Source organism: Molothrus aeneus, chromosome 5 (assembly GCF_037042795.1).
Source record: "Molothrus aeneus isolate 106 chromosome 5, BPBGC_Maene_1.0, whole genome shotgun sequence".
NCBI lineage: Eukaryota > Metazoa > Chordata > Aves > Passeriformes > Icteridae > Molothrus > Molothrus aeneus.
The window spans coordinates 68529100-68553587 of NC_089650.1; the positions used below are offsets into that span (position 1 = coordinate 68529100).

The 24488-nt window shown below is 42.6% G+C and overlaps 1 protein-coding gene across 1 annotated transcript in view; it reads left to right on the forward strand.

The window, feature by feature from the left end:
- EXOC4 (exocyst complex component 4) overlaps positions 1-24488 on the forward strand; it is a 351428-nt gene that overhangs the window by 30017 nt on the left and 296923 nt on the right. Inside the window, exons 4-6 of the mRNA XM_066550131.1 lie at positions 13765-13949; positions 16766-16875; positions 24202-24445. Coding sequence (XP_066406228.1) covers positions 13765-13949; positions 16766-16875; positions 24202-24445 — 539 coding nt within the window. The remainder of the gene's footprint in view (positions 1-13764; positions 13950-16765; positions 16876-24201; positions 24446-24488) is intronic.

Here is a 24488-nt window from a genome sequence, read left to right on the forward strand (position 1 = left end):
AACCACAAAAAGTAGAGGCAAAAGTGCTATCTCTGTTTCTTCCTCCTCTTTGCCAGACAATGCCTTTAAGGCCATCTTTTCATTGCCATATTTTATTTGGTTTTTTTCCCCTTCACTGCCCTTTGTTGTCTCTCTTAGCTGTGCCTCTTCACTTCTTTTTAATAAGTCATTACCCAACAGGAGAAAGAGCTGAAAATTGTCACCCTGAGCTTTAATTTCCTCCTTTTTTGCTTTATCTTCTTTCACCTTAAACATGATTTTGTAAACCTTACCTTGATCTCTGTGCTGGATTCCCCACAGCTGGAGGCCACTCCCATCCCATGGCCTGTGGAACCCACCTGGTTTTTGTTGTTTCTGTCACATCCTCGTGTCTGCTTCCATTCTGCCACCACCTTCCTTTTGTTTTTCTGTTCCTCCTCTTCTCCTGTGCCAGCCCTGCTGCAGTCACAGGATCCTGGAATGGTTTGGGTTGGAAAGGACCTGAAATCCCACCCAGTGCCACCCCTGCCATGGCAGGGACACCTCCCACTGTCCCAGGCTGCTCCAAGCCCTGCCCAGCCTGGCCTTGAGCAGCTCCAGAAACGAGGGAATCCAAGTGTGGTGTTTGCCTGATATTTTCAATTGTCAGATGGGAAAAAGGAGGTGGAAATTAAGGATGTCCAGTGTAGGTAGCAAAACATGATACTCACAGTTGCCATCAGTAGGAGTTGAAATGTTGGTGCTTTTTTCACCAGTTTGTTTGGTTTGGTTGCTTTTTGGTTTGTTTTTTTGGTTTGTGGTTTTTTTTTTTTTTGTTTGTTTGTTTTGGTTGGTTGATTGGTTGGTTGGTTTGTTTGTTTATTTGTTTTTTGTGGGTTCCTTTTTGATTTAAAAATATTCTTTTCAAAATGCCAGACAAATAATCTATTTCCTATTGGAAATCCGTGTTAGGAAATGTAAAAAGAAAAATAACCTTGCTTAAGATTTCTCATACATTATGCTTTAGAAATGGTTTTCAACCTGTGTATTTGATATTTACTGGTTTGCAATGTTTTGTATACGGTTATTTTAAATATAAACACTTCTGTGTATATAAATATGTGTGCTTGAGTAAAGTTGCCTGTGGCTATGAGGGAGAGACAGCATTAGATCTCTCTGATTTATAGACCTCTGCAGCATTTCTGCTGCTGCTCTGGTTGTTTTTTTGTTTTCAGCATAGCAAATATTTTCTAATAAATCAAATAGTAATGATATAAAAAGCAGCTGTTAGTTCATGAGCTTTTTTGAATATATATCAAGGAATGCAGAGAAACCTCAAGTGGAAATTGAACACTCAATTTCAGCCACTCATTGACACTTGCAATTCTCATTTGAAGACAAATGTTCCTGTATAAAGAAACAGTAATTCACCTGCATTTGGAGCTTTTCCCTGGCCAAAAAGCACTGCAGGCTCATTGGCTTTTGCCATCTTGTGTTAACAGAGCTGTGATGTTGTAATCACTCACTGGCTGGGGATAATTCCCTTCTCCTTTGATATGATAGGAACATTATGTAAAATCATTGCTGATCTGTCAGGGAGGCACAGTGTCCATAGATCTGCCTGTCCTTTGGTTTCATCCCTCAAGGTAAACAGCTGCTGGTGGCTCAGGAGAAGCCCAGAGTGCTCTGAGCAGGAGTTTGCAGCCCTCCCCCTGCACTTGCAGCCCTGATTGATGCTGTTCCTGTAGCCCTGTGATCCATGCAGTAGGAATCAGACCTTTGCATCATTCCAGCCTGCTGCATCCCATCCCTGCAGCCTGCTCTTTGTATTCCACTCACATTAATTGAAGTAATTTTGCCACTGAAGCGTGTTTCAAACCTCTGCATTTAAATTGAAATTTTAATTCCCTTATTGTTTGGAAAAGAAGGCTGAGGATGGCTTGTTACAGGTTTCATTATCACTCAAAACTCTCCAGCTGCTGGTTCTAATGTGCAGTGACTGAGTAATGCAGGCAAGGATTGTTAATAAAAGACTGGCAGCTTTTCCCAGTTGGATAAACACAATGCAGAGGTACTTTGTGACAGCTTACATTTGTATGAAGTTAATTTTTTTAAGTGACAGCTTTTTTTTTTTTTCTTTCTGATTCTGTATCCAGCCAGAGCAGCACACAAATATCAGGTGTTCCTGTTGTGTGTTCCTCCAGCATCTTGATAATTCCAGGAGCACAGGCAGTAGGATCAGGTTTGCTGTCCTATAATTGCACATTACAGGGTGTCTAAAAGAACCCATTTCCAGCATCCTTTGAATTGTGAAGCTTTGGAGAATTTGGGAATGTCTGGAACAGCTAAAATGCCTGTTGGAGCTGGAATGCATTATACTTATTTTCCATTTCTTTACGTGCCTTTTTGATAGAGTGAGTTTGTACATTTGCCTGAAATGGAGCTGCTTTTTCACACACTGAATTACTGCCAGCAATATTCACTTTTATGGGGCACTTCAGTGCACGTGCAGCCATTTGTGGGTGGTTTTTGTTTAATATAAAACAAGAGAAGGGTTCAGGGGGGACCTCCTGGCTCTGCACAAGTCCCTGACAAGAGGGGACAGCCAGGAGGAGGAAATGGCCTCAAGCTGGGCCAGGGGAGCCTCAGGGGGGATTTTGGGGAGAATTTCCTCATGGAAAGAGCAGTGGTGATGGAATCCCCATCCCTGGAGGGATTTAAAGCCATGTGCATATGGCACTTGGGGACATGGGGCAGTGGTGGCCTTGGCAGTGCTGGGAATGGTTGGACTCCATGATCTGAGAGCTCTTTTCCAACCTAAATCATTCCATAATTCTGTGATCTGCTATTGAGGGGAAATTCTGAACCAGGAGGAGCTTCCTAAGGACAGTCTGCAGGGAGGGGAGTGAGCAGGGGCCAGGGTCACTGTCACTTCCCACTGTCACATCAGGGACACTGATGTCACTTCCCTGGGAGCCTGGGCTTGGCTGCTGGAATGAGGAATCCAAGTTCTTGCAGAGGAGAAGTTCTGGAAGTGCTCCACACCACCAGAAGCCAGAGCAGAGATCAGCAGTGGCCAGGGCAGGGGATTCACCCTTGCAGGAAACAGTTTCATGTCCAATCTCCCCAGCACTGGGCTGTGCACTGATTATGCTCTGCATAGTAATTAATAAATTAATTAGCTCAAGATCGTGGAGATCTGTGCTGTTGCTTTAATTCTTCTGATTCCATTGTTGACCCATGAGGTCCCCATAGGGAAAACTTAATATTTGCCATTTGTTTCTATAATTTAAGAGCTGAAATGCTGAAAACAGTGAAGAAATATTGTTGAATCAAGCAATTTAAGGTCATGTCATATAATTGAACAAAACTCTTTAGGCTGCTTTGGTTTTGTGTCTGGATTTGCCCTTGAGGCAGGTAATAAACACTGAAACTGCAGAAATCTATCCATGGGATAAGAGGGAGGATCTTTGCTATTTCCACCTGAATTTTTTTTATTAGGAAGAATGAAGGTGGGAAGAAGGAAGGATGGAGCTTTTTGATTATTCTTCACTTCACTTCCCCCACCCTTGTGTTGCAGAGTGAGGAATTGGTGTTTTCCTCATAGGCTCATCCTTCTCCTGTGTCTTTTTCCCAGGAAATAAAAAGCTGTCAGTATTTTATTTCTCCAGAAGCAGGGAATGCTCCAGCACCTACTTTTCTTTCTTTTCCAGTGTTAAAGACTTAAACTTTAGGTTTTTAATGTCAGGAAATTAATTATATTTATATATTTTTATATACATATATATATATATATATATCTGCTCTGCTTTGTGATGTGAGTAATAGCAGGAGGACTTTTTGGAGCTGATCACTTTCTCCCTGCACATTTGGCATTTTACAAAAAAAGTGGGTTTGTGTTTGTAAAGGCAGGACTTTACAACACAGCTGAGTGACTGGGGGACAACAGGGGCAGAACAGGAAGGGCTGTTAAAAAGTGGAAATGCTGTGCAGAAGTCATGGAATTCCAGAATGGTTTGGGTTGGAAGGGACCTTAAATCCCATCCCATCCATGGCAGGGACACCTCCCACTGTCCCAGGCTGCTCCAGCCTGGCCTTGGGCATTGCAGGGATCAGGGGCAGCCCCAGCTGCTCTGGGAATCCCTTCCCAAAATCCCAGCCCAGTCTCCCTCTCCCAGGGAATTCCCTCCATTCCCAGCTCTCCCAGCCTGGGATTGGATCCATCCCCACCCCGACTCCTCTCTAGGAAGGGATTTTGGGACCCAGGGACTTCACTGGGAATCTCAGGACTCCAGGGAGGGTCTCCCTTCCCTTTTCCATCCCCAACTTCCATAAAAACCCCTCGGGATGGATTCTGAGTGTCCCAAATCCCAGAATGATTTGGGTGGGAAGGGACCTCCAAGCCCATTCCAGGGACACCTCCCCTGTCCCAGGCTGCTCCAATCCTTCCTGGGACATTGCAGGGATCCAGGGGCAGCCCCAGCTGCTCTGGGAAACAAATGAAGGTGGCACAGGAAAAGGAGATAGAGGAGAAATTTCAAGGCAGGGACAGCCTGGAGAGCAGTGAGGACAAGGAGCCCCACTTGCTGTGGGAAGAGGGAGTCAAACAAGGGCTTTAAAATATTGAAATGTTTCTGCTCTGTGTGCAAAATATTTACTCATCCCATAATGAGCATCTCATTCCAGAGCAGCTGGGGCTGCCCCTGCATCCCTGCAGTGTCCAAGGCCAGGCTGGAGCAGCCTGGGACAGTGGGAGGTGTCCCTGCCATGGATGAGGTTTAACAACCCAAATTCTGATTCTGTGTCCTCCTCAACAACCTCCTCTGCATTCCATGTTAATCTTCTGGAAAATCCTTTGGAGTGCCAACATCTCCTTGCAAAACTGGCTGTTTGTAGCGCTGGGCATGGCTGAGATGTAAAAATCTCATTTTTATTCCCTGGCTGCAGCTGCCACCTGTGGCTGTCCTCAGGATGGCACAAGGAGAGCCTTTCAATTGAAAATGCCTTGTAGTGAGCAGAGTTCTTACACTTGCAGTAGCCTGGAATAATGAAATAAATAAAAATAACAATGCAGTTCTCAGCCTGCATTTTATTTACTGCCTGCCTTTCAGCTGGAACAAGGAAAATCAATAAAAACACTTTCATTTGGTTTTTCTGCATTCCTTAGTGCAGCTCTGGGATTCAGGTGCTGCCGTGGAAGAATTTGATATTTTGGAATTAAGTGGGGATAAGAGAGCTGGGTTTGTTTGGGATCCTGTAGAAATGAAACCTATTTAAATTTACCTGTAAAAATCCAGAGCATCCTGGCTTTTTATAGGTAAATTTAAATCTTGGCTCTGCTTTGAAATTCTCTTTTTGTCTCATTTCATGTGATGTTTCTGTTAATTGTTAATGATTGGCAAATCTGATTTCTTAAGGTGAGGGACAGGTGAGGAAGAGACACCTTGTTTTTTGTGAATTTTATTAATTCCATGTGCACCTGGAATATGTTCTGGTGATTCCAAAAACCACAGAAATCGTGGGCTTTGTGTGTCTGAAAGGTCTGGGGCCACCCAAGGAGGATCTGAGTTGAGTTGGATAGAATACTGATAAGTTCTTTATGCAGAAGGATTTGGGTTTTTATTCTTAGATCACTTTTCACCTCACTTCTCTATTTTTTCCTGTTTTTTCCCTAAATTTAAGGGGTTTTTTAAATATTTAAGATTTTTTAAAAATTATTTTTTCCTTAAATACTGCTTTGATTATTTTTTAATAAATTTTAGGCTAGTTTTAAACACATTAGAACATGAAATTTCTGTCCCTTAAAAACACTTTTATTTTATTTCCCCTGGACACAGTTTCAATGACTTGCTCTCACTCTTTTCCTGCTGTAATTTGCTTTATCAGGGCAGTCTCTTGCAGGAAGTTTTAATACCTAAAGCTGATTTACATGGCCACATGCTTGACCCCAGCTCTCCTCAGAGCATCATCAGGGGGCTCTTGGCTCTGCTAATAACAACCCTTCATTTCAGCTGGTAAAAGCTTATTTATTAACAAATTTAATCAGAAATCAGGCTGTGGTGGAGGTGGAGCAGAGTTGGAATACAGAGGATGCTTTTCCAGCAGTCATTGGGCTGTCCAGGAATTCTTTTTTAAACTCTGGGATGTAGAAGAGAATTTTATCCCCAATAAAACATTGCAGCAACACCATGAAAAACTTGTTGAAGGGTTATGGGACACTATAAAATAATCCAGATTGAATAAATCTGGAGAAATAAATCTGATTGAACTGCTTTGAAAATGCAGCTTTAAAGCTGGCAGAAAGGTGTAATAAATTCAGTTTTCACTAAAGCATTTGAAACATTTGGGATGAAAATGGAAATGAGAAGTGAAAGGAAAAAGTCTTGGGTAATTCTGTCATGCCAGTGGATAATTCTGCCATTTCTGGGAAGTCATTTGTCCATAGTGGTGGAGAAATTGCAGAATTTGTGTTCAGGTCCAAGTGAGCAGTTGGATAAACCTCTTGTTTTTAGCCCCTGTCTTCCTTGAGCTCCACTTTTGGTTCCAGCACTTTGTTGCTAGAAAGACATTGATGAATTACAGGAGTGGAGGAGGAAGGAGAATGATTGATGGGTGACTGAGGCAAATGCAAAAGAATTAAATTTCTCTAGCTGGAGGAAAGGACAGCAAGTGAGGAACATAATTTTATAAATATTTAAAAGTTGGCAGAGGGAAAGCAGTGTTTGGTCATTGCCATTGGAACACTTCAGAGAAATAAAAGCTGTTTGTCCTTTGTGTTAAGGTGTTTCAGCCAGGTCTGTCCAAAATCACCCTTTGACTTTTGTTTGTATATTTTTTTCTCTCCTTCCCCCCTCAGATCAGTTTGCTTGTCCCAGGATGAGCTGTTTTCCTGCAAACTGAGCCCTTTTTTCGTGTGTGTAGCAAAGAATCTTTCCAAGTGATTTTCCAACCCTCTCAGCTTCAGTCATCTGTGTCAGTCCCCCCCTTTTTGTGCTCACAAATCCTTTCATGCCATGGAGGGGAGTCAGTTCAGCTCTTCCCAAAATATTGCAAAGGAACCATAATCATAATTTACAGCTCTTTCTTTGCTTTTTGCTTGTTGAGTCTTACAAGATTTTGAAAGGTCAACAAAATTGGGAGCAATTTCTTCCCTCACCTGAATATCCACCCAGTGCTGTCCATCAGCTCCTCATTAATCCTCATCCCCTGGGGTCCTTTGCTCCTTTCCCTGTTTTTAGGAATTTTCAGGAATATCATCACTGATCTCTGGTGCTTTTCCTGTTTTCCATGATTTTACCTGAAGACTCTCTGCTTTAGGATCACCAGGGTGGTTTTTAAGTTCAGGGTCATCTTAAAAATTCCTATTCACTGATTTGTTTGGATGCCACCTCACACTGTGCTGTGGCAATTTGGTAGCAGACAATTCCCAAGCCTTGGATTTATTATTTTCAAAGTTTTCCTTGTATCCTATTATTTGGCTGGCCCATCCTCAAGGGCCATCACTTTTCAGCTTCATCCTGATTCACCTTGCAACCAAAATACTGCAACAAATCTACAGATGAAACACAGCCTTGATAAAACTTGATAGCCTTGATAAAACTTGTGTCAAGGTTGGAATTAAAAGATATTAAATCCAAAAGATATATCCAAAAGATACTGGAATTGAAAACCATTATATCCAAAAGATATTGGAATTAAAAACACAGCCTTGATAAAACTTGTCAAGGTTGGTATTAAAAGATATAAATGCAGTTTAAAGCAAGTTTAATCATGTGCTTGTTAAGTGTTGCCAGCAGTGGAGGCTGTGAGTGCTTCACAGGCTTTTGGGTTTTGGAATTCTGTGATTCCAACCATTCTGTGATTCCCTGCATTGTCCATCAAAAATGTGGGAATTTTGCAGCCTTAAATTCAGGAGCTCCTTGCTTATTTTATTGCTAATAGACTTAGGAGTGATTTGGAGGTTTGAGGTGGGTAAAAATAGAGAACACAGACAAACCCTGCTGAAGTAAACATTTTCTCACTGCTCTCCAGGTACAACTCATGTCCAACAGCTTTATTCATTCCCCTCCCTTTTCTCAAGTTGTTTTTTCCATGGCTTTTGCTCAATCTGTCACGCTCCTGTGCCAGGCAGTGGGTGGCACAGGGATGGGGTGGCACCTGGGCGTGTTTCTTGCTGCTGTTCTGCCTCTCACAGTGTTGGATTGAGCCCTTTTCTGAGTCAGAGATGGGGCAACTGAGAGGCATTTTAAAAACTTTTATTCCCTTTTGATTCTCATGTGAAGGGTGTGACAATACAGATGTTCTAATTCACCCCATCGCAATCAGAAGCCAATTATTTCTTAATTCCAATACATTATAAGTGTTTCTTGGTTTATCATCTTGCTGTAAATACTTTAAATGCCAATAATCTAAAATTACCCCAGGTGGGTCCCACTGCAATGCATCTTTCACAGTTCTGTTTCTCCAAAGTATCCAGTCTTATTTGCAAGGCCACCCTTTGGAACATCTCCAGTTCCATTTCTCTCTCAGCAATGTCTGTCCCATTCCAGGGCATTTCTAACTCAGCATTTCTCGTCTCAACGTTTGCATACAGATGTGAGCTCTCTGTCAGGCTTTGAGAATTCTCTACAAATCCACTTCCCACATTTCCCCCTCTCTCTTCAACAGAAAAAACTTCTTTGATGGTTTTGTTTATTGTTTGTTGTGCACAGTGAAGTACATAAAGCACTATCACTAATATTGTCACTATAACAATCAATGTTATTGTAATAATAACATTGATTATTAATTAATAACTTTAATTATTAATAACTTATTTAATAAGTTATTTTAGTTGCCCCATCTCTGGGTCAGAAAATGGCTTAATCCAACATCACAGCACTTTGGTTGACAGGTTTGGGAAGGGACCTTGAAGCCCATCCAGCCCATCCCTGCCATGGACCTTCTACCATCCCAGGCTGCTCCAAGCTCTGTCCAGCCTGGTTTTGGACACTTCCAGGGACCCAGGGGCTGCTCTGGGAATTCTGTTCCAGGGAAGAGAGGCAATTTGTGGCTCTTGTGTCTCTCTGCCCCCTGCCAGGTCCCCAAGGCTGCAGGGTGAGGACTTTGCTGTTCCACAGCAGTTTGCAGGCTCAGTCCTTATCTCCTGCAAATGAATTTCAGTGACCTGCTTGTTTAGATCTGCCTACACTTATTTCAGCTGGTTTTTAGTCATTTTCTTTTCCTGTACCTTGTGAAAGTGAGTCCCTTGTAAAGGCAGCAGATCAATTCTCCTTTTAAATGTCAGCATTGTTGTATTCATCAGCGAGGCAGCTGCAACCTTCTGGGTTGTTGCTTATTTATTTACTCTTTTATTCTGAGGGCTCAGCTTTTTCCCTTTTGTCAGATTGTGTTTATGTACAACTTTTTTTTTCTCTCAAATTATGACCCACCACATTGTTTCCTCTAAACCTTTCTCAGTTCTGTGTTCATGTTTTTATATCCGTTGTCCAAATTCAGAACAGACTGGTTTCCCAGCCAGAAAGGATTTGGTTTTCTAGTAAAATAATTAATAATTGAGGGAGGAATTCTTCCCTGTGAGGGTGGTGAGGCCCTGGCACAGCTTGCCTAGGGAAGCTGTGGATTCCTGATCCCTGGAAGTGTCCAAGGCCAGGTTAGATAAGGCTTGGAGCAACCTGGGACAGCAGAAAGTGTCCCTGCCCATGGCGACTGGGTGATCTTTAATGTCCCTTCCAACCCAAAGCATTCCATGATTCCATGATTTTATAATTCTATCATTATTTTGGTTTTTTTCCTCCACCCTGAAAAAAAAATTGAGACTTTTGTCTTTATCTCTGCTGACTTCCAGGCCTGTGGGGGTTCAGCAGAACCCTTGAGGGAATAAACAGATTCCACTGTAAGCAGACTGGGAAACTTTGGCTGAAGTCAGGAAAGAAAGAATTTTGACAAATACCTTGTTAACACTTAGGTTCTCATTTGTTGTAAAATGCTGAATTAAACCCTTCCAAATTTCCTCTTACACTAAGCAAGTGTTTAGCTGTGTTTTCTTTTTAAGGCAATTAAGTCCTGCTCTAAACTGCCTGTGACCTTTAAACAAGCTGCCTAATGGTGCTGGTGCCATGGTTATTTTCTATCAACTTGCAATTTTTAGCTTCTACAAAGCACAGCTCTTTTTTCAGCCTTATTTCATCTCTGTTTCCTAAAGGGTCTTTGCTCATTGTAGGTACTAATAAGTAGAGAGAGATAAGGAGATTTGAGCATAAGGAATTACTATCAGATCATCTAAGCCAAATTCTCTGCTAATCCAGGCCAATATTTTAATTAGTGTTTGACTAAATTACCCTTATTGTGTGTTCATGAGCAGCTTTCAATGGGAGAGAGAGCTGAATTCAGGAATTAAAGGAGGTGCTGCTGGGCACTGCCCATTCTTTTGGTACAATTTACTCATTGTAAAGCAGTTTTTTTCCACAAGAATAACAACTTGTTTATTGTTGATTCCTTTTCCAGCTGCTCTGTGTGGCTGGGGCTCCTCTCTGCACCCCAGCCCCTGCCAAAAGATTCATGTGGGGGAGCTCTTTTACCTGTCCTTATCTTTTGTGTCCAGCCAGTCTAACACAATGCTGGGATCCCCCTGCAGAAAAACAAACAAAAAAATAACTTTATTTCTATTTAACTGAGCTGTGTGTGTAGAAAGAAGAGCCAGGAGTGACCATCAGCTGCTTTTTCTGGAGCCTGGAACCACTTGTAGTCCTTCTGGACATCTCATTTCCAGGTTTTCTTGGGCTGCTTTTCCCTTATCAACTGGAGTCTTGCAGGATAACTCTTCCTCTCTCTATCCAATCCCACATCTTTTAGGGCTTTTGGACTCAGCCAGCAGCTGCTGGGAGTGTTAAAAATCGGGGAAAGCTGATTGGCATCTCTTGCATAATCCAAATTTCGGTGTGTTAGGAGCTGAGGGGGCCATAAAGTCAGAAAAGTTCCTTCTAGAGTTCCACTGTCGATCTGCCTTTAGTGTATATTTAATTTTGTGCATTTTTTTATTGATGGCTTTGCTTCCTTTTGGTCACTTATGCTGTTCTGGGCTGGTTTATCCAGCACACAAAGGTTTTCATCTCAAATTTTTTATTGTGGAATATAATCTTGGGTGCTGCTTTATTGCCAGGACCTAAATCATCTTTCTGTAAGCCAAACTGCAGAAAGGAAAAATATTTAGTTTGGTTTTTAGCATAATATTTCTATTGTCATCTAAACCAACCTTCCTTTGACTTCCATGAACATGAGTAAATGGTTGAAGGTTCAATTTTATTTTTTTAAGATGTCCTTTAGAGCTGTTTTTTGACCTTAATATTTTTCGTGAGCAATGAACTCTTTAGGAACTGACAAGACAAAACCAGAGCTGAGTGGGAAGTTTAAATTCCCATTCTTTGTGTTTCAGACAAAACTCTTCCTGAATGTCTTGGGGTTTTTTTAATGTCACTTTTCACTTCTTTTCTGACTGCTTTTTCATCACTCATTTTCTCAGTATGACAAATGTCTAAAATGTGATAAATTGCTCCTGCTCCTTGCTCTGGTGGGATTTTTGGTCCACTCTCAGGGCAGTTGTAGCTTCCCTGAAGCAACTGGGGAGGATTCAGGTGCCTTTGGGATGGGGAAATTTGGGGAAAAAAGCTCCTCCTGCCAAAGGAAGAAGAGGAATGAACATTTCCACTTCTGCCTGAGTTTCCCACGTGCTGAGCTCCTCCACTTGGGTGAGCTCTGCCACCTCCTCTGGGGAGAAGGAAATTGGGTTTTTCCTTCATTTTTGGGGTGGTTTTATGGTGTGTGATGGCCAAACTTCCCCAACTATTGTCAGATGGATACTGAGAAGGCAGAGGATGGACAGTGAGGAGATTAAAGAATTAATTTTAAAAGCCTGGCAGTCCCATGGATATCCCAATTTTGTCCTGGGCTTGGAGGCCAGCAAAGGAATACTCTGGTGATGGATGTTCTTTTAGTAGAGTGCCTTTGGAATGGGGAAATTTGGGGAATAATACCAAAGGAAGAGGAGAGGAATGAACATTTCCACTTCTGCCTGAGTTTCCCACGTGGTGTCTGCTGAGCTCCTCCACTTGGATGAGCTCTGCCACCTCCTCTGGAGAGAAGGAAATTGGGTTTTTCCATCATTTTTGGGGTGGTTTTATGGTGTGTGATGGCCAAACTTCCCCAACTGTTTCCAGATGGATACTGGGAAGGCAGAGGATGGACAGTATAGTGTGGCAAGTGAGGAGACTTAAAAATTAATATAAAAAGCCTGGCTGTCCCATGGATATTCCAAGTTTTTCTGGGCTTGGAGGCCAGCAAAGGAATACTCTGGTGATGGATGTTCTTTCAGCAGAGTTAATATTTACTGGTACTGAGGGAGCAGCCCTTGGCTGGGCTGGCTGCTCACTGTATCTTGGCTTTTAATTTTTAATGTTTGGCTGACAGGTTTGTTCTGAACCCAGAGCCTGAAGTGCAAGCAAATGTCTTATTTCACTGACAGCATCCTCAGTTAGCAGGGAATGGGTTTTTAAATTTTATTTTAAACCTCTGCATGCCAAACATGCTCTTTCCAGTTTCTTACAACATCAGCACTGAGAGTTTGGAAGCTGCAGAGGGATGCCATCATTTATTTATCAGTAACTGGAAATCTCTGTTAAATAGAAAACCAACTGGGAGGGATGCACAGTGAGAGTGTTGCTTTTAGGCACTGATTTGTCATTCCTGATGGGGTTTGTCTGTGTTTGGGTTTTGCCCACATTTTTTTTTAGGATAGAAAAGAAAATTAGGGCATTTCAGCGCCCATGGGATGTCAGCTGGTCATTATTTCAGATATTCAAATGGTGTAGCCACAGGACATGGCCCTTGTGCAGACTAAAGGATGAGGCCTCCTAAGCTTTTTCAGTCATGAGTTTAAACAAATTAAATTTAAGCCATTTTTCTCCCCATTTGCAGAATTTGGAATAATGGGTATTTTTGGTGTTTCTGTAATGGAAAGAATAGCAACCATCAAACAGCATTGTCATATCTTCTTCTAACACTTTTCTACTTAATAATCCTCTTATTTGGGGATAAACTGTGCTTTGATTTTTATTTAAGAACTGTATTTTCACTAACTTGTTTTATATGTATGCTTAATATTTGAAGGCTGCGCATTAAATCTGAATTATTTGGATGTCTGACCCTCCTATATAATTTATTTGGGAATAGAAATAAAGAAATATTACTTCAAGATTTTCTGCTTTAGAAGGGTTTTAAGGCTAGAATAATCCTGGGGTTCACACATTCCCTAATCCAAGAGGAAAATTATTGTATTTGTGGGGTTCCCAGACAAAGGGAGGAATGATGAATCTGACTCCATGTTCTTGAAGGCTAATTTATTATTTTGTGATACTATATTATATTAAAGAATACTAAACTAAACTATACTAAAGAATACAGAAAGGATACTTACAGAAGGCTACAAAGATAATAATGAAAACTTGTGACTCTTTCCAGAGTCCTGACACAGCTTGGCACTGATTGGCCAAAGAGGGAAAACAATTCCCATGAAACCAATGAAACAATCACCTGTTGGATAAACAATCTCCAACCACATTCCAAAGCAGCAAAACACAGGAGAAGCAAATGAGATTAAATTGTTTTCCTTTTTCTCTGAGGCTTCTCAGCTTCCCAGGAGAAAATCCTGGGCAAAGAGGATTTTTCAGAAAATATGATTGTCACAGAAAATTGCAAAACTGAATGTATTGATGGCCAGACTGTAAAAACTGTCCCCTGTTTTCCCCCCAGGTGTCAGCAGTGGATTCCCTGGAGGGTCCCCTCCTGCAGGTGGAGGGGCTGAGCGACCTGAGGCTGGAGCTGCACAGCAAGAAGATGAATCTGCACCTGGTGCTGATCGACGAGCTGCACCGGCACCTCTACATCCGCTCCACCAACCGCGTGGGGCAGCGCGGCAGGGACAGAGCCCGCCTCGGGTGGGACAGCTGCCCCTCCCCTGACACCCCTGCACCCCAAACTGCATCTCTGCCATGCTGTCTTGGTTTGGAAAGCCAGGTGTCTGCTAAGGAAGGCAGGAGCCTCCCCTGAAATGGAGAATGCAAAGCCCCTCCCTCCGAATTGTTAAAGGGGCTCTCAGGCAAAGATATGGGAGCAGGAATAACAGTTCTTTACTAGGAAAATTAAAATATAAATATAATAGTGCAAAAAACCCACTGACAGAGTCAGAAATTACCTGACAGCCTGTGGGTCAGGGTATTGGTGGCAATCTGTCTTGGTTTGAACAGACACACAGGTGTCTGCTAAGGAAGGCAGGAGCCTCCCCTGAAATGGAGAATGCAAACCCCCTCCCTCCAAATTGTTATGAATTTGAAATGAAGGGGCTCTCAGGCAAAGATATGGGAGCAGGAATAACAATTCTTTATTAGGAAAAAAAATTAAAAGAAAATATAAAAATACAAATGTAATAGTACAAAACACCACTGCCAGAGTGAGAACAGTAGCTGCCACCCTGTGGGTCAGGGTGATGGCACAGTCCCATTCCATGGTGGCTGCAGCCCTCCTGTATCAAATTTGCAGGGAACCCCTGTCAAGGGGAGAGAATGATGAGGAGGACTCCATGGATATCAGAAGGCTAATTAATTACTTTATTATACTGTATTATTCTATATTATATTACACTATATTACATTGCATCTAAACTGAATCTGCCAAGCACTCAAATCTGCACACACTGCACAGAATCTCGTGACTGTCCTGACAGTCCCAATACACACACACAGACCTGGCCCTGACAGGCCAAGGAAACAAAACACCATCACTGTGGGTAAACCATCTCCATATTGCATTCTGCTTTGGCACAAACACAGGCACAGCAAACGATAAGAATTGTTTTTCCTTTCTCTGAGGTTCAGAGAATGTGAAACCCAGAAATATTCTTGGGAAGAATTGTTTGAAGCCTTGCTTTTCTCTGTGAGGAGAAATGTGGCTCAGCCCTCCTGCAGTGCCAGCTGTGGCTCTGCTGGAGCAGGGATCCTGCACAAGGGGGGAGTTTTCCTCTGCAGCTCCAGGGCTGCTGGAGATGGGCCTGGGCTCCCTCTGGCAATGCAGGGCAGCAGAAAGCTGCTCCTCTGGCAATGCACTGGGCAAAGGCTGCTGTGCTGTTCCCAAACCTCAGATTGGATCCAGGTAGGAATGCTTGGCTCCTCCCCTGGGCGCAGCATCTCCCCATGGGATGATGGGATTGGATCAGCCCTGCAGGGACACTCAGTGGCCATGGACAGCAGAGATCTCCTGGAGGGAGGATTGGCTGTGGGAGAGAGAAAGAAAAAACTGCCCCATGAACAGAGAGAACTGCCCCAGCTCTGACAGATGGGGATAGAACACACACCCCCATTTCCAAATCAAGACACATGCAAATCCCTCAGCACTGTTGCTTTGGAGAGCAGAAAATTCAGATTTGTTGATGCACCTCCGAGCCTGTTCGCGTTCTTTCACTTTTCTCTGTTTTTCTCTTGGGGTTTTTCTGCTTCCCACAGCTCCTTTGTGCATTCTCTCCCTTCCCTGATCTTATCCCTCTCCTACAAATGTCATGCTCATGAGGCTCAGATCAGGGAAAAGCTGCTCATTTTGTAGGAAATACCAAGTTTTTAAAGCTTCCCACCCAACCTTAAGGTGACGAGATGGAGGCCACAATACTTCAGTGTCTGAGCTGAAATGTGTTGGTTTTGATGTGTTCCAAGGTGTTTTAAAGGGGTTCAAACTTCTTACCTGGTTGGTGCCTGTGGTCAGTGGAAATTTATATAGTACAGGCCATTTTCCCCTGAATTTCCTAATTCTGAGTTGTTTCAGGGAAGGAAAAAAGTGGCTCAAAAAGAGAGAGACACTGGGTTGGGAGATAATTTTTGCACAGTAGGAGTGGTGGGGAGCAAAAGGGGAGCCAGCACTTAATAGAGATGCAGAGAAAAGATAAATCAGCGTTTTATTGTGAGAATGAATAAAAATCTGCTTGCCAAAAATGCAAGGCAAGGTAGCCAGTTGCATTAAATGAATTTATGAAAGAAAGGATTGGTTGAAATTGAAATTTCTAGGAAGGAGGGTTGCTAGCAAGTCATCAGTCTCTTCCTTACTCATCTTAATTAAAAACAGCCACAGACTGGTGGACTGCTAATTAACTGCACTTCTGTGGGGCTGCTACAGGCACCTTTCTCTTACTCTGGATTCTCTTTTTTTTTTCACTTCCCCTGATGCACATTGTGGATATTTGATAACAGCAGCTCTTGCAACAAGGGTGGCTGGTTGCTTTGGGTGGTTCTTCTGCAGGATTCCAAGCCTAACCCTTGTTTTTTCACATTTCCATGAGCATTTGGACCTCTAAGCAAACATCCTGAGCTCCATTGTAGGAGCCTTCCACATTTCTTTCTCCTAAAAATGATTTCTTGCTTGTGTCCCCCTGCCACGTCCAGCAGCTGGGGCAGTGGGACACATGTTGGTCAACTAATACAGTGTGAATTTTTAAAATGTTTTAATTTTTGAGTAAGGAGGTTCATTTGAGAAGTGATGTACATGGGTGGGCTCAAAACATGAATGTGAAGGGCGGGAAAAAAGGGTGGAGGTTTCTGGAGGGAATAAAGAAGTTTGGAGGATTAGAAGTTAACAGAAGGCCTGGAAATGGGAACATCTGTTAGGCTTAATCTGTTTCTTAGGCTTAACATGTAAGGAGTAAGTGGATATTTGTTGGGAACAAATATTGTAAATAATAATCTCTTTGCTTTAATTCTTCCCCCTCCTGCAGGTCCCTTGTGAAAGACTCCTCTCCTGTGCCTCTGATGGATGTCACCAATTTATCCACACCTCGGAAATTCCTCGAGACTTCCCAGTTCAGTACTCCTGGAAGCTCCAGCAGTGAGTATTTAAGCCATATATATTCATTTGTAGATCTCCAGCTGATTTTGCTGGAGCAGGAGGAGACAAATCATCCCCTCATGGCTCAGGGGAGACAAAAACCTTTGAGGTGATTTTGCAGTGTCACAAAATGGGTGGGTGCTGTGTCCAGGAGCAGAACCTGGCTTTTTTTCCTCATGAAACATCATCTTTTCCCTCTCCAGCTTCTTAAATGCACTCAGTTTCCTGTGCCTGTTCTCACCTTGATCGTGTTCTTGATCTCTTGAGCAGCAGAGATTTGCAGTGAGTTCATTCTGTGTGGTTTCCTCAGCATTATTTACTGCAGGCAGCCAGGTTTGTGTAGATATTACTGAAGTTTTTATTGTGTGGGAGCCAAAAGGTCAAATCTGTTCCTTGTGGGAGCTTTGTAACTTTGACTAAAGGTCTGGCTGTACACAGGAATAATCTGGGGCTGATCTTTTATTCCTGTTACTGAAACAAACAGCAAGGAAAACTCTTTTCACTGGGGGCTTTTGTCTGAGCTTTTGGAAGGGCTGCAGAGAGGGGAAATTAATCTTTGTATTGTTTCAGGAGATTCATAAGTGGGGTTGTCCTTGATGAATAATACAGAAGTGACCTCCAGTCTCTTCCCCCTTTCAAACCTGCCTATTTCAGTATTCCTCAAATGCAGAGAATATTTCCTTCTCTTTTCAGCCTTATTAATTCTTTTGTCCTTTTGTTTCTAGTTTTGTCACACTTGCCTCCCAGATTGTTCTGTCTGATTATTCTTATCTTCTACTCCTGGAGGGCTTTTGTTCTTCAGCTCTGCTCCTGCCAGGCTGGTTCTTGGAGCTTGGGGCTGTTTTTCTGTGTCCTGGAGGTTTGTGAGGAGTCACAAACTTCCAGAGCTGGAAACTGCAGCCTGCTCACTCAAAATCTGGAAGAGAAAATGAAAATTGAAAATATGAAAACTCTGAGGGAAAAACTCAAGAATTCCTGTTCTGCTCGGTGATCAGTGGGAAGTTTAGTTCAGTTTTCTTGCAAAAGATCACAGGATTTTGAGGAGCTGTTCACAAAAACCTGAATGCCAGCCTCACTGGAAATAGAATAGTTCGGGTTGGAAGGGATCTAAAAGACCATCTAGTTCCAACCCCTCTAAATGTTAAAATACTCATTTTTCAGTGATATTTATAGTGTCTGCTACTTTCTCCCCCTAAAATATTGCTCTTCTGTAGAGTAATAAATCCCAAAAGGTCTGAAGTTCTGGGGCTGATGGGGATCTCCCACCTCACAGCTGGGGAGCAGAGCAGGAGATGCCCCTCCTGATCTTGTTTTTTTTTTAACAGATCTCTTCTTGCACTTCTCACCTAGTGCACCAGAAAATCTCTTCCTTGGCTCCTCCTTGTGCTCTGCATCACTCACTGAAGTGCTGGGCAAGTGTCCCTCAGCCTGGCAAAGATGGGGATTTTAACAGAAAACATTTGATCTGCATAAAATATGCATATGCTTCTGCTTCAAGTGCACAATGTACTTATGTAGATTTTTTTTTCCCCTGTAATTTTATTTAAAAGTAGCCTTTTCCAGGACTGCACAACTAGCAGAGAATTTCAAACTTATGCCTATGCATAACAAAAGCTGTTTCTGCCTGTAGTCACTTAAGTTCTTTGGCTTTTTATTGATGAAAAAAGTGTCTGTGCATATTAATGGGTGTCATTCTAAAGCTCTGACTCATTCATCCCATCCCAGCCAAGATGCCAAAATTTGGAGTCCTTCCTGCTCTCCCTTCCCAGAGGAGATGTTACCTTGTGCTGTAGAATCTTCATAAGGAAATTAAAGCTGTTCCTGCTGCACGTAAAACAAACAAATCCTTTGGAAATGCTCACCTGAGGATTGGAGATGTGGCAGCTCACCAGTAACACTTTCCCTTCATGCCAGTTCAGAGAAATGAATTTATATTTCTCTGCTTGAACTTTCTGTACTCTGAAGGGTATTTAGAAAGGTTCTTGCTTTGCCAGGCTCTTCCTGGAACTCTAAAAGGTGCTCACAAACCCAAGAGTGCCTTTTCCTGGGAAATCTGGGACAATACTTCTTAGAAATCCAGCAGAAGATGAGCTGGTAGTGACAATAAATACTGCAGTGGGTGGGATATGTAGATTTTATGTTGAATTGCTAATTTATTTGCTGATTAAATGTTATTTATTTATTTATATTTATTTATAATGGTTTTTGGGAGCAAAAAGAGTTTGTATGGGCAGGCAGTGTGGTGGTTCTAAGGCCAGGTCTAAAAACTGCTCCTGGTTCTTTTTCTTCAAGAACCAGAGACTTCTCCACATGTGGAGACCTCCAAAGCTGCTCCTGCAGAATCCCTGCAGGAGCCAGAGTTTGGAATATCCAATTTTCAAGGTGAATCTAAAAAATGCCTTTGTGCCAGTTCATTGTCACAGGTGCCTCTACTCCAAACATGCTCAATAAATCTTCAGAAGATTTCCTCTCTTCTTATGGCCTGGGTAAATTGCCTTTATCATTTTTTTTCTTAGAATTGAATGATCTGGGGATGTGTTTGAGGAAGGAAAGGGAAAATCAAGGAGATTTTTAGATCCATGTGGTGAAAGCCAGGAAAGTAACACATAACTGCTCGTTCTGTGTAATTTCATGAGTTGTTCCTCTGTGTGGTCCCAACATCAAATAACTGGCTACAGTCCACTTATTTTTTTATTTGGAGACTTAATTTTGATGCTTGTATAGATTAGGAGGATTTTAAAGTGAGTTTTCTGCTGGGTTTGGTAGTGATGCAGAGCAGAAAATTCCCAAAATCTTCCAAGGACCCATTTCTGCAGGAACTGCCCATTTGTAGCTCCATGAACATGTCAGAACAAGGATTCAGCACCAGGAATTAGCAGGTGATGTTCCTTCAAATCTGCAATTATGCCTTTGGGCCACCAGGAACTCATGTGCTTTTCTCTGGAAGGATTGAAGGTACAAAGGATATCACCAGAAGGACATAAATCATGGAAAATAGTACATTACATTTTACAAGACTCCCATAAAAGCTCGTGGATAATGAAACCTTCATAATGAGGAGCAGCAAATTTTGGCTGTTCACTGGAATGAAAAACAAGACCCAAGAGCCTTTTTTTCAGCTGCTTTGCTTAAATGAGTTCCCAAAGTTGGCTTTTTAGGGATCAGAACGGAGCTGTTAAAGAGCTCCTTGCAGCAGGGTGGTTCCTTGGGAAATGGCAGCACTGAGCAAATGAATCCCAGGTGGAGCAGAGGTTTTGGTAGGGCATCATCGGAGCAGGGATCAGGAAACTCCCCCCTCTGTAACTCTGGACGTGGTTCAGCTTTTAAGGTTTAAGCCACAGCTCAGCTTTTGCCTGCTTGAACACAGAGTTGAGCATTTTCAGATGAGAAATGGTTTGGTGATGAAAAATTTATGAGAGTGGCTGCAATTTTATTAGAGAATGTGGCAAAATCATCATTCCTTCAAGCTGCTGTCTTAAAAGGCTTTTGATGAGATGCATTTAAATGTTCTGCTTCACAAGAGGTTTGCAGGCTTTGTTAGGACAAGAGGATCAGCCCAGTCAGGGTGGGTTCAGGAAAGGCAAGGATTCTTCTCCTGGGAAGCTGAGGAGCCTCAGAGAAAAAGGAAAACAATAATTATCTCATTTGCTTCTCCTGTGTTTTGCTCATCTGGAATGCGTTTGGAGATTGTTTACCCACAGGTGATTGTTTCATTGCATTCTGCTGTGAGTTGTTTTCACTCTTTGGCCAATCACAGCCAGGCTGTGTCAGGACTCTGGAGAGAGTCACAAGTTTTCATTATTATCTTTTTAGCCTTCTGTCTGTATCCTTTCTGTATTCTTTAGTATAGTATTCTTAATATAATACAGTATCATAAAATACTAAATGAGCCTTCTGAGAACATGGAGTCAGATTCATCATTCCTGCCTTCATCAGGACATTTTCCAGCAAATAAAATAAGGAAGGGGACAGGAGGAGCTTGTTCCTGGGCCAAAGCTTTGTGATCAAACATCCCCTTAATGACATTAAATGGCAGGAGAGAATGTTTGAAGTGTGAAAGACATGAGAAAAGGACAGCACAGTTACCCAGGGCTGGGATCTTGTCAGATCTCACAGATGGATGGGCCCCCAAAGCTGCCCAGGGCTCCTGTTTAATGGGACAATGTGCAGGGAACACACTGAAAACAGTGTGTTTGCAGTGTTCCCACTGTTTTATCAAACCCCCAGATCTGACAGAGCCTCCAGAGCCATGTGCAGCTCCCAGATATCGAATTGCTCACTTTGCTCTTGTTTGTGAGAGATGTAAATCAATGTCCTGACTATTTGAGGATGCTGGAAATTGGTTTGCTCTTTCGAAAATGGAAGAGTTTGTCTCAGTGTGCTGGCAGAGTTCTCAGCAAGATTGCTGCTTTTACTCCTCCTAAATGCTGTCCTCGCATTTGGCTACAGCTCCATTTCCTCCCTCTTGGGTGTTCATTGTGTGATATTAAGAATAATTTACAAGCTGCTTACAGAGAGGGTGCAGCCTCATGACAGGACCCGTCCTCTGAGAGGCTGGGAAATATCTGCATTGAACTCAGAGGAACAAGATACTTAGGGGTTTAAAAAAAAAATTAAAGTCTAACCCTTTCCTCCTGTAGCATTTCCAGTGTTTTTTCACAGCTCTGGTTCCAAAGAGCTCATTTTCTGTGTCTGTGCCTGAGTTCTGCTGTGGTTTTTGGAGAATAACAAATTACAATAACAGAGTGGGCAGAGACCAGGCCTGCAGCCACGAAGTCCTTGGCAGCTCTGTGAGGTCTGAGATGAAGCAGAAAGGTCTGAGATGGAGCAGAGCTTTGAGCAGGAACAGTTCTGCATCCAGTTGTTAAATTCCAATTGGTGTTTGAAATGTCTTTTATTTTATCTTTGCTTTTTTTGATGTTTGTTTTTTTTTTTTATTATTAATTACTGCATTCTGGGTGTTTCTAGTTGCTTGTCCTGCAACTTGTTCACATTTAATTGAAAGAAGAGTGTGTGAGAGAGAAACAAGCACTGTTTGATCTTCCTGGTGTTCATTGTCTGAGGATCATGGAATAGTTTGGAGTTGGAAGGGTCTTTTTAAAGGTCATCCAGTCCAACCCTCCTGCCATGGGCAGGGACACCTTCCCAGGCTGCTCCAAGTCCTGTCCAGCCTGGCCTGGGGCACTGCCAGGGATGCAGGGGCAGCCCCAGCTGCTCTGGCAATCCCAGCCCAGCCAGGAATTCCTCATTGCCAAGATCCCATCCCTGGCTGCCCTCTGGCACTGGGAGCCATTCCCTGGGTGCTGTCCCTGCAGGCCTTGGCCCCAGTCCCTCTGCAGCTCTCCTGGAGCCCCTGCAGGCCTGGAATGTGCTGGAAGCTCTCCCTGGATCCTTCCCCTCTCCAGGGGAACATTCCCAGCTCTCCCAGGCTGGCTCCAGAGCAGGATCCATCCTCTCCTCACTCTGCCCTGCTGCTCTGGGTTCACATGTGAGACCATGTGAGCCATGAACTTGGTTTGAGCCAGAGGTGCAGAGTTTAGGATCACACTGCAGGAAAAAAGCAGCCTCTTGATTGATTGATTCTGAGGTTGGTGAAAACTGGCACCTATTTATTTGGATTATTTATAAATTGGCACCAGGCTTGGGCCATCGTTTTCTTGATCTTGCTTTACCTTAGCCCTGGTGCTGCCCCTCTGGTCAGAGCTCAGCTTCAGGCAGCCATTCCTCACTCCTGCCACGTTCCTTCCACCCTTCTGCTGCTTCTTTTGACGTTTCTTCAGCTTCCTGGAAAAGTTTCAAAGTAAAAAAAAATCTGGTGAGGAGTTGAAACCATGGGAGTCATCTGTCACCCAGCAGCCTTTTCAGAGCTCAGCCCCAGTCAGATAAAACAGCTTTTGGGTTTTAATTTTGATCCAAGGATCTGGAGTGGTGGATGGCACAGAGTGGCTGTAGATCTTCCAAGATGCTTTTAATTCAGTTTGCCTTGAAGACACTTACTTCACAGAAGTGTTTAAATATATTTATTAAATGTTTCACCCAGTCTTTAACAGAGCCATGCTTTTGTTGTTGCTGGGTGTTATCTGTAAATTAAGAAATGTTGCTTAATGAACCTACTTAAAACAAGCAGAGTCTCTCTTGCTTCCCCATCCCCTGTCTCTTAGCAACAGGATTTCTCCCTGTGCAATCCCTGTTACTTCAGGACCATATCTGCAATATCCTCTCTAATTCTTCTCACTTTACCCTTCCAGAAGCCTTGCTGGAAGATTTGAGGAACTTCATCAACCCCTTGACAGACGTAATAAAGCAGAAAAAGATAAAATCAAACAATCAGTCACTTGGGCAGTGTAAACTTTGCTGAATTCATCAGCAGTCTCTTAAGCTTGATAGTGTTTGTAATGAAAATTCCTCTGCTGTGAAGAAAAGAGCAAGGAAAACCAGCTGGGGAGGAAACTGAGGGGGTTGTAGCTCCTTGAAACACATTCAGGGGATTTGTAGGGATGTTGTACCTTCTCATTTATGAATATCTATGATTGCACCAGACTTCCTCTATTTCCTAACACAGAATTTACACCATGAATTTTTCCTATGTCACTGTGATATTTTCTGAAAAATCCCTTTGCCAGGATTTCTTCTCCTGGGAAGCTGGGAAGCTTCAGCTTCTCCATGTTTTGCTCCTCTGGAATGTGATTTGGAGAACTGTTTACCCAGCATGTGAATTGTTTTTAATTAATGGCCAATCACAGTCCAGCTGTATCAGGCTCTCTGAGTCTGTCACGAGTTTTTGCTATTCATTCTTTTCTAGCCTTCTGATGTCTCCTTTCTCTTTCTTTAATATAGTTTTAGCATATCATTATAATATAATATAATTCCATATAATATAATTCCATATAATAATATAATATAATATAATATAATATAATATAATATAATATAATATAATATAATATAATATAATATAATATAATATAATATAATATAATATAATATAATATAATATAATATAATATAAATCAGCCTTCTGAGAACTTGGAGTCAATCCTCATCTCTCACCTCATCCTGGGGACCATCAGAATAACACCACAACAATTGGTGACAACATTCCTAAATCAATCCAATGTGCAGGCTGTTGTGTTTATGTCCAGGGAAGCCCCCAAGCAAACAGAAACATCACTGCTTCCCCCAAAATTGAAGTGTTTCTGGTTTCCTTGTTCATCCTTGGTTCCTCCACATGCTGGGGGTTCTGTGGAGCCAGAGGAGCTCCTGTGCTGCTTCTTCAGGGTGCTGATGTTGGGTTCTTGCTAAAATTAAAATGAAAATCTCTTCCAGTGCGAGACTCGAGCCTGCTGGAAATCAAAGAGGACACAGAGCTGGATCCAGAGGAGAACAGTGCTGTCTTCATGGGAATCCTCATCAAGGGGCTGGCCAAGCTGAAGAAGATCCCAGAAACAGTGAAAGCCATCCAGGACCGCTTGGAACAGGAGCTCAAGCAGATTGTGAAGCGCTCCACCACTCAGGTGGCTGACAATGGCTACCAGAGAGGGGAGAACATTTCCCAGGAAAATCAGCCTAGGTAAGGAGATTTCAACTCCCAGCCCTTGATTGCTGCAAAGGAA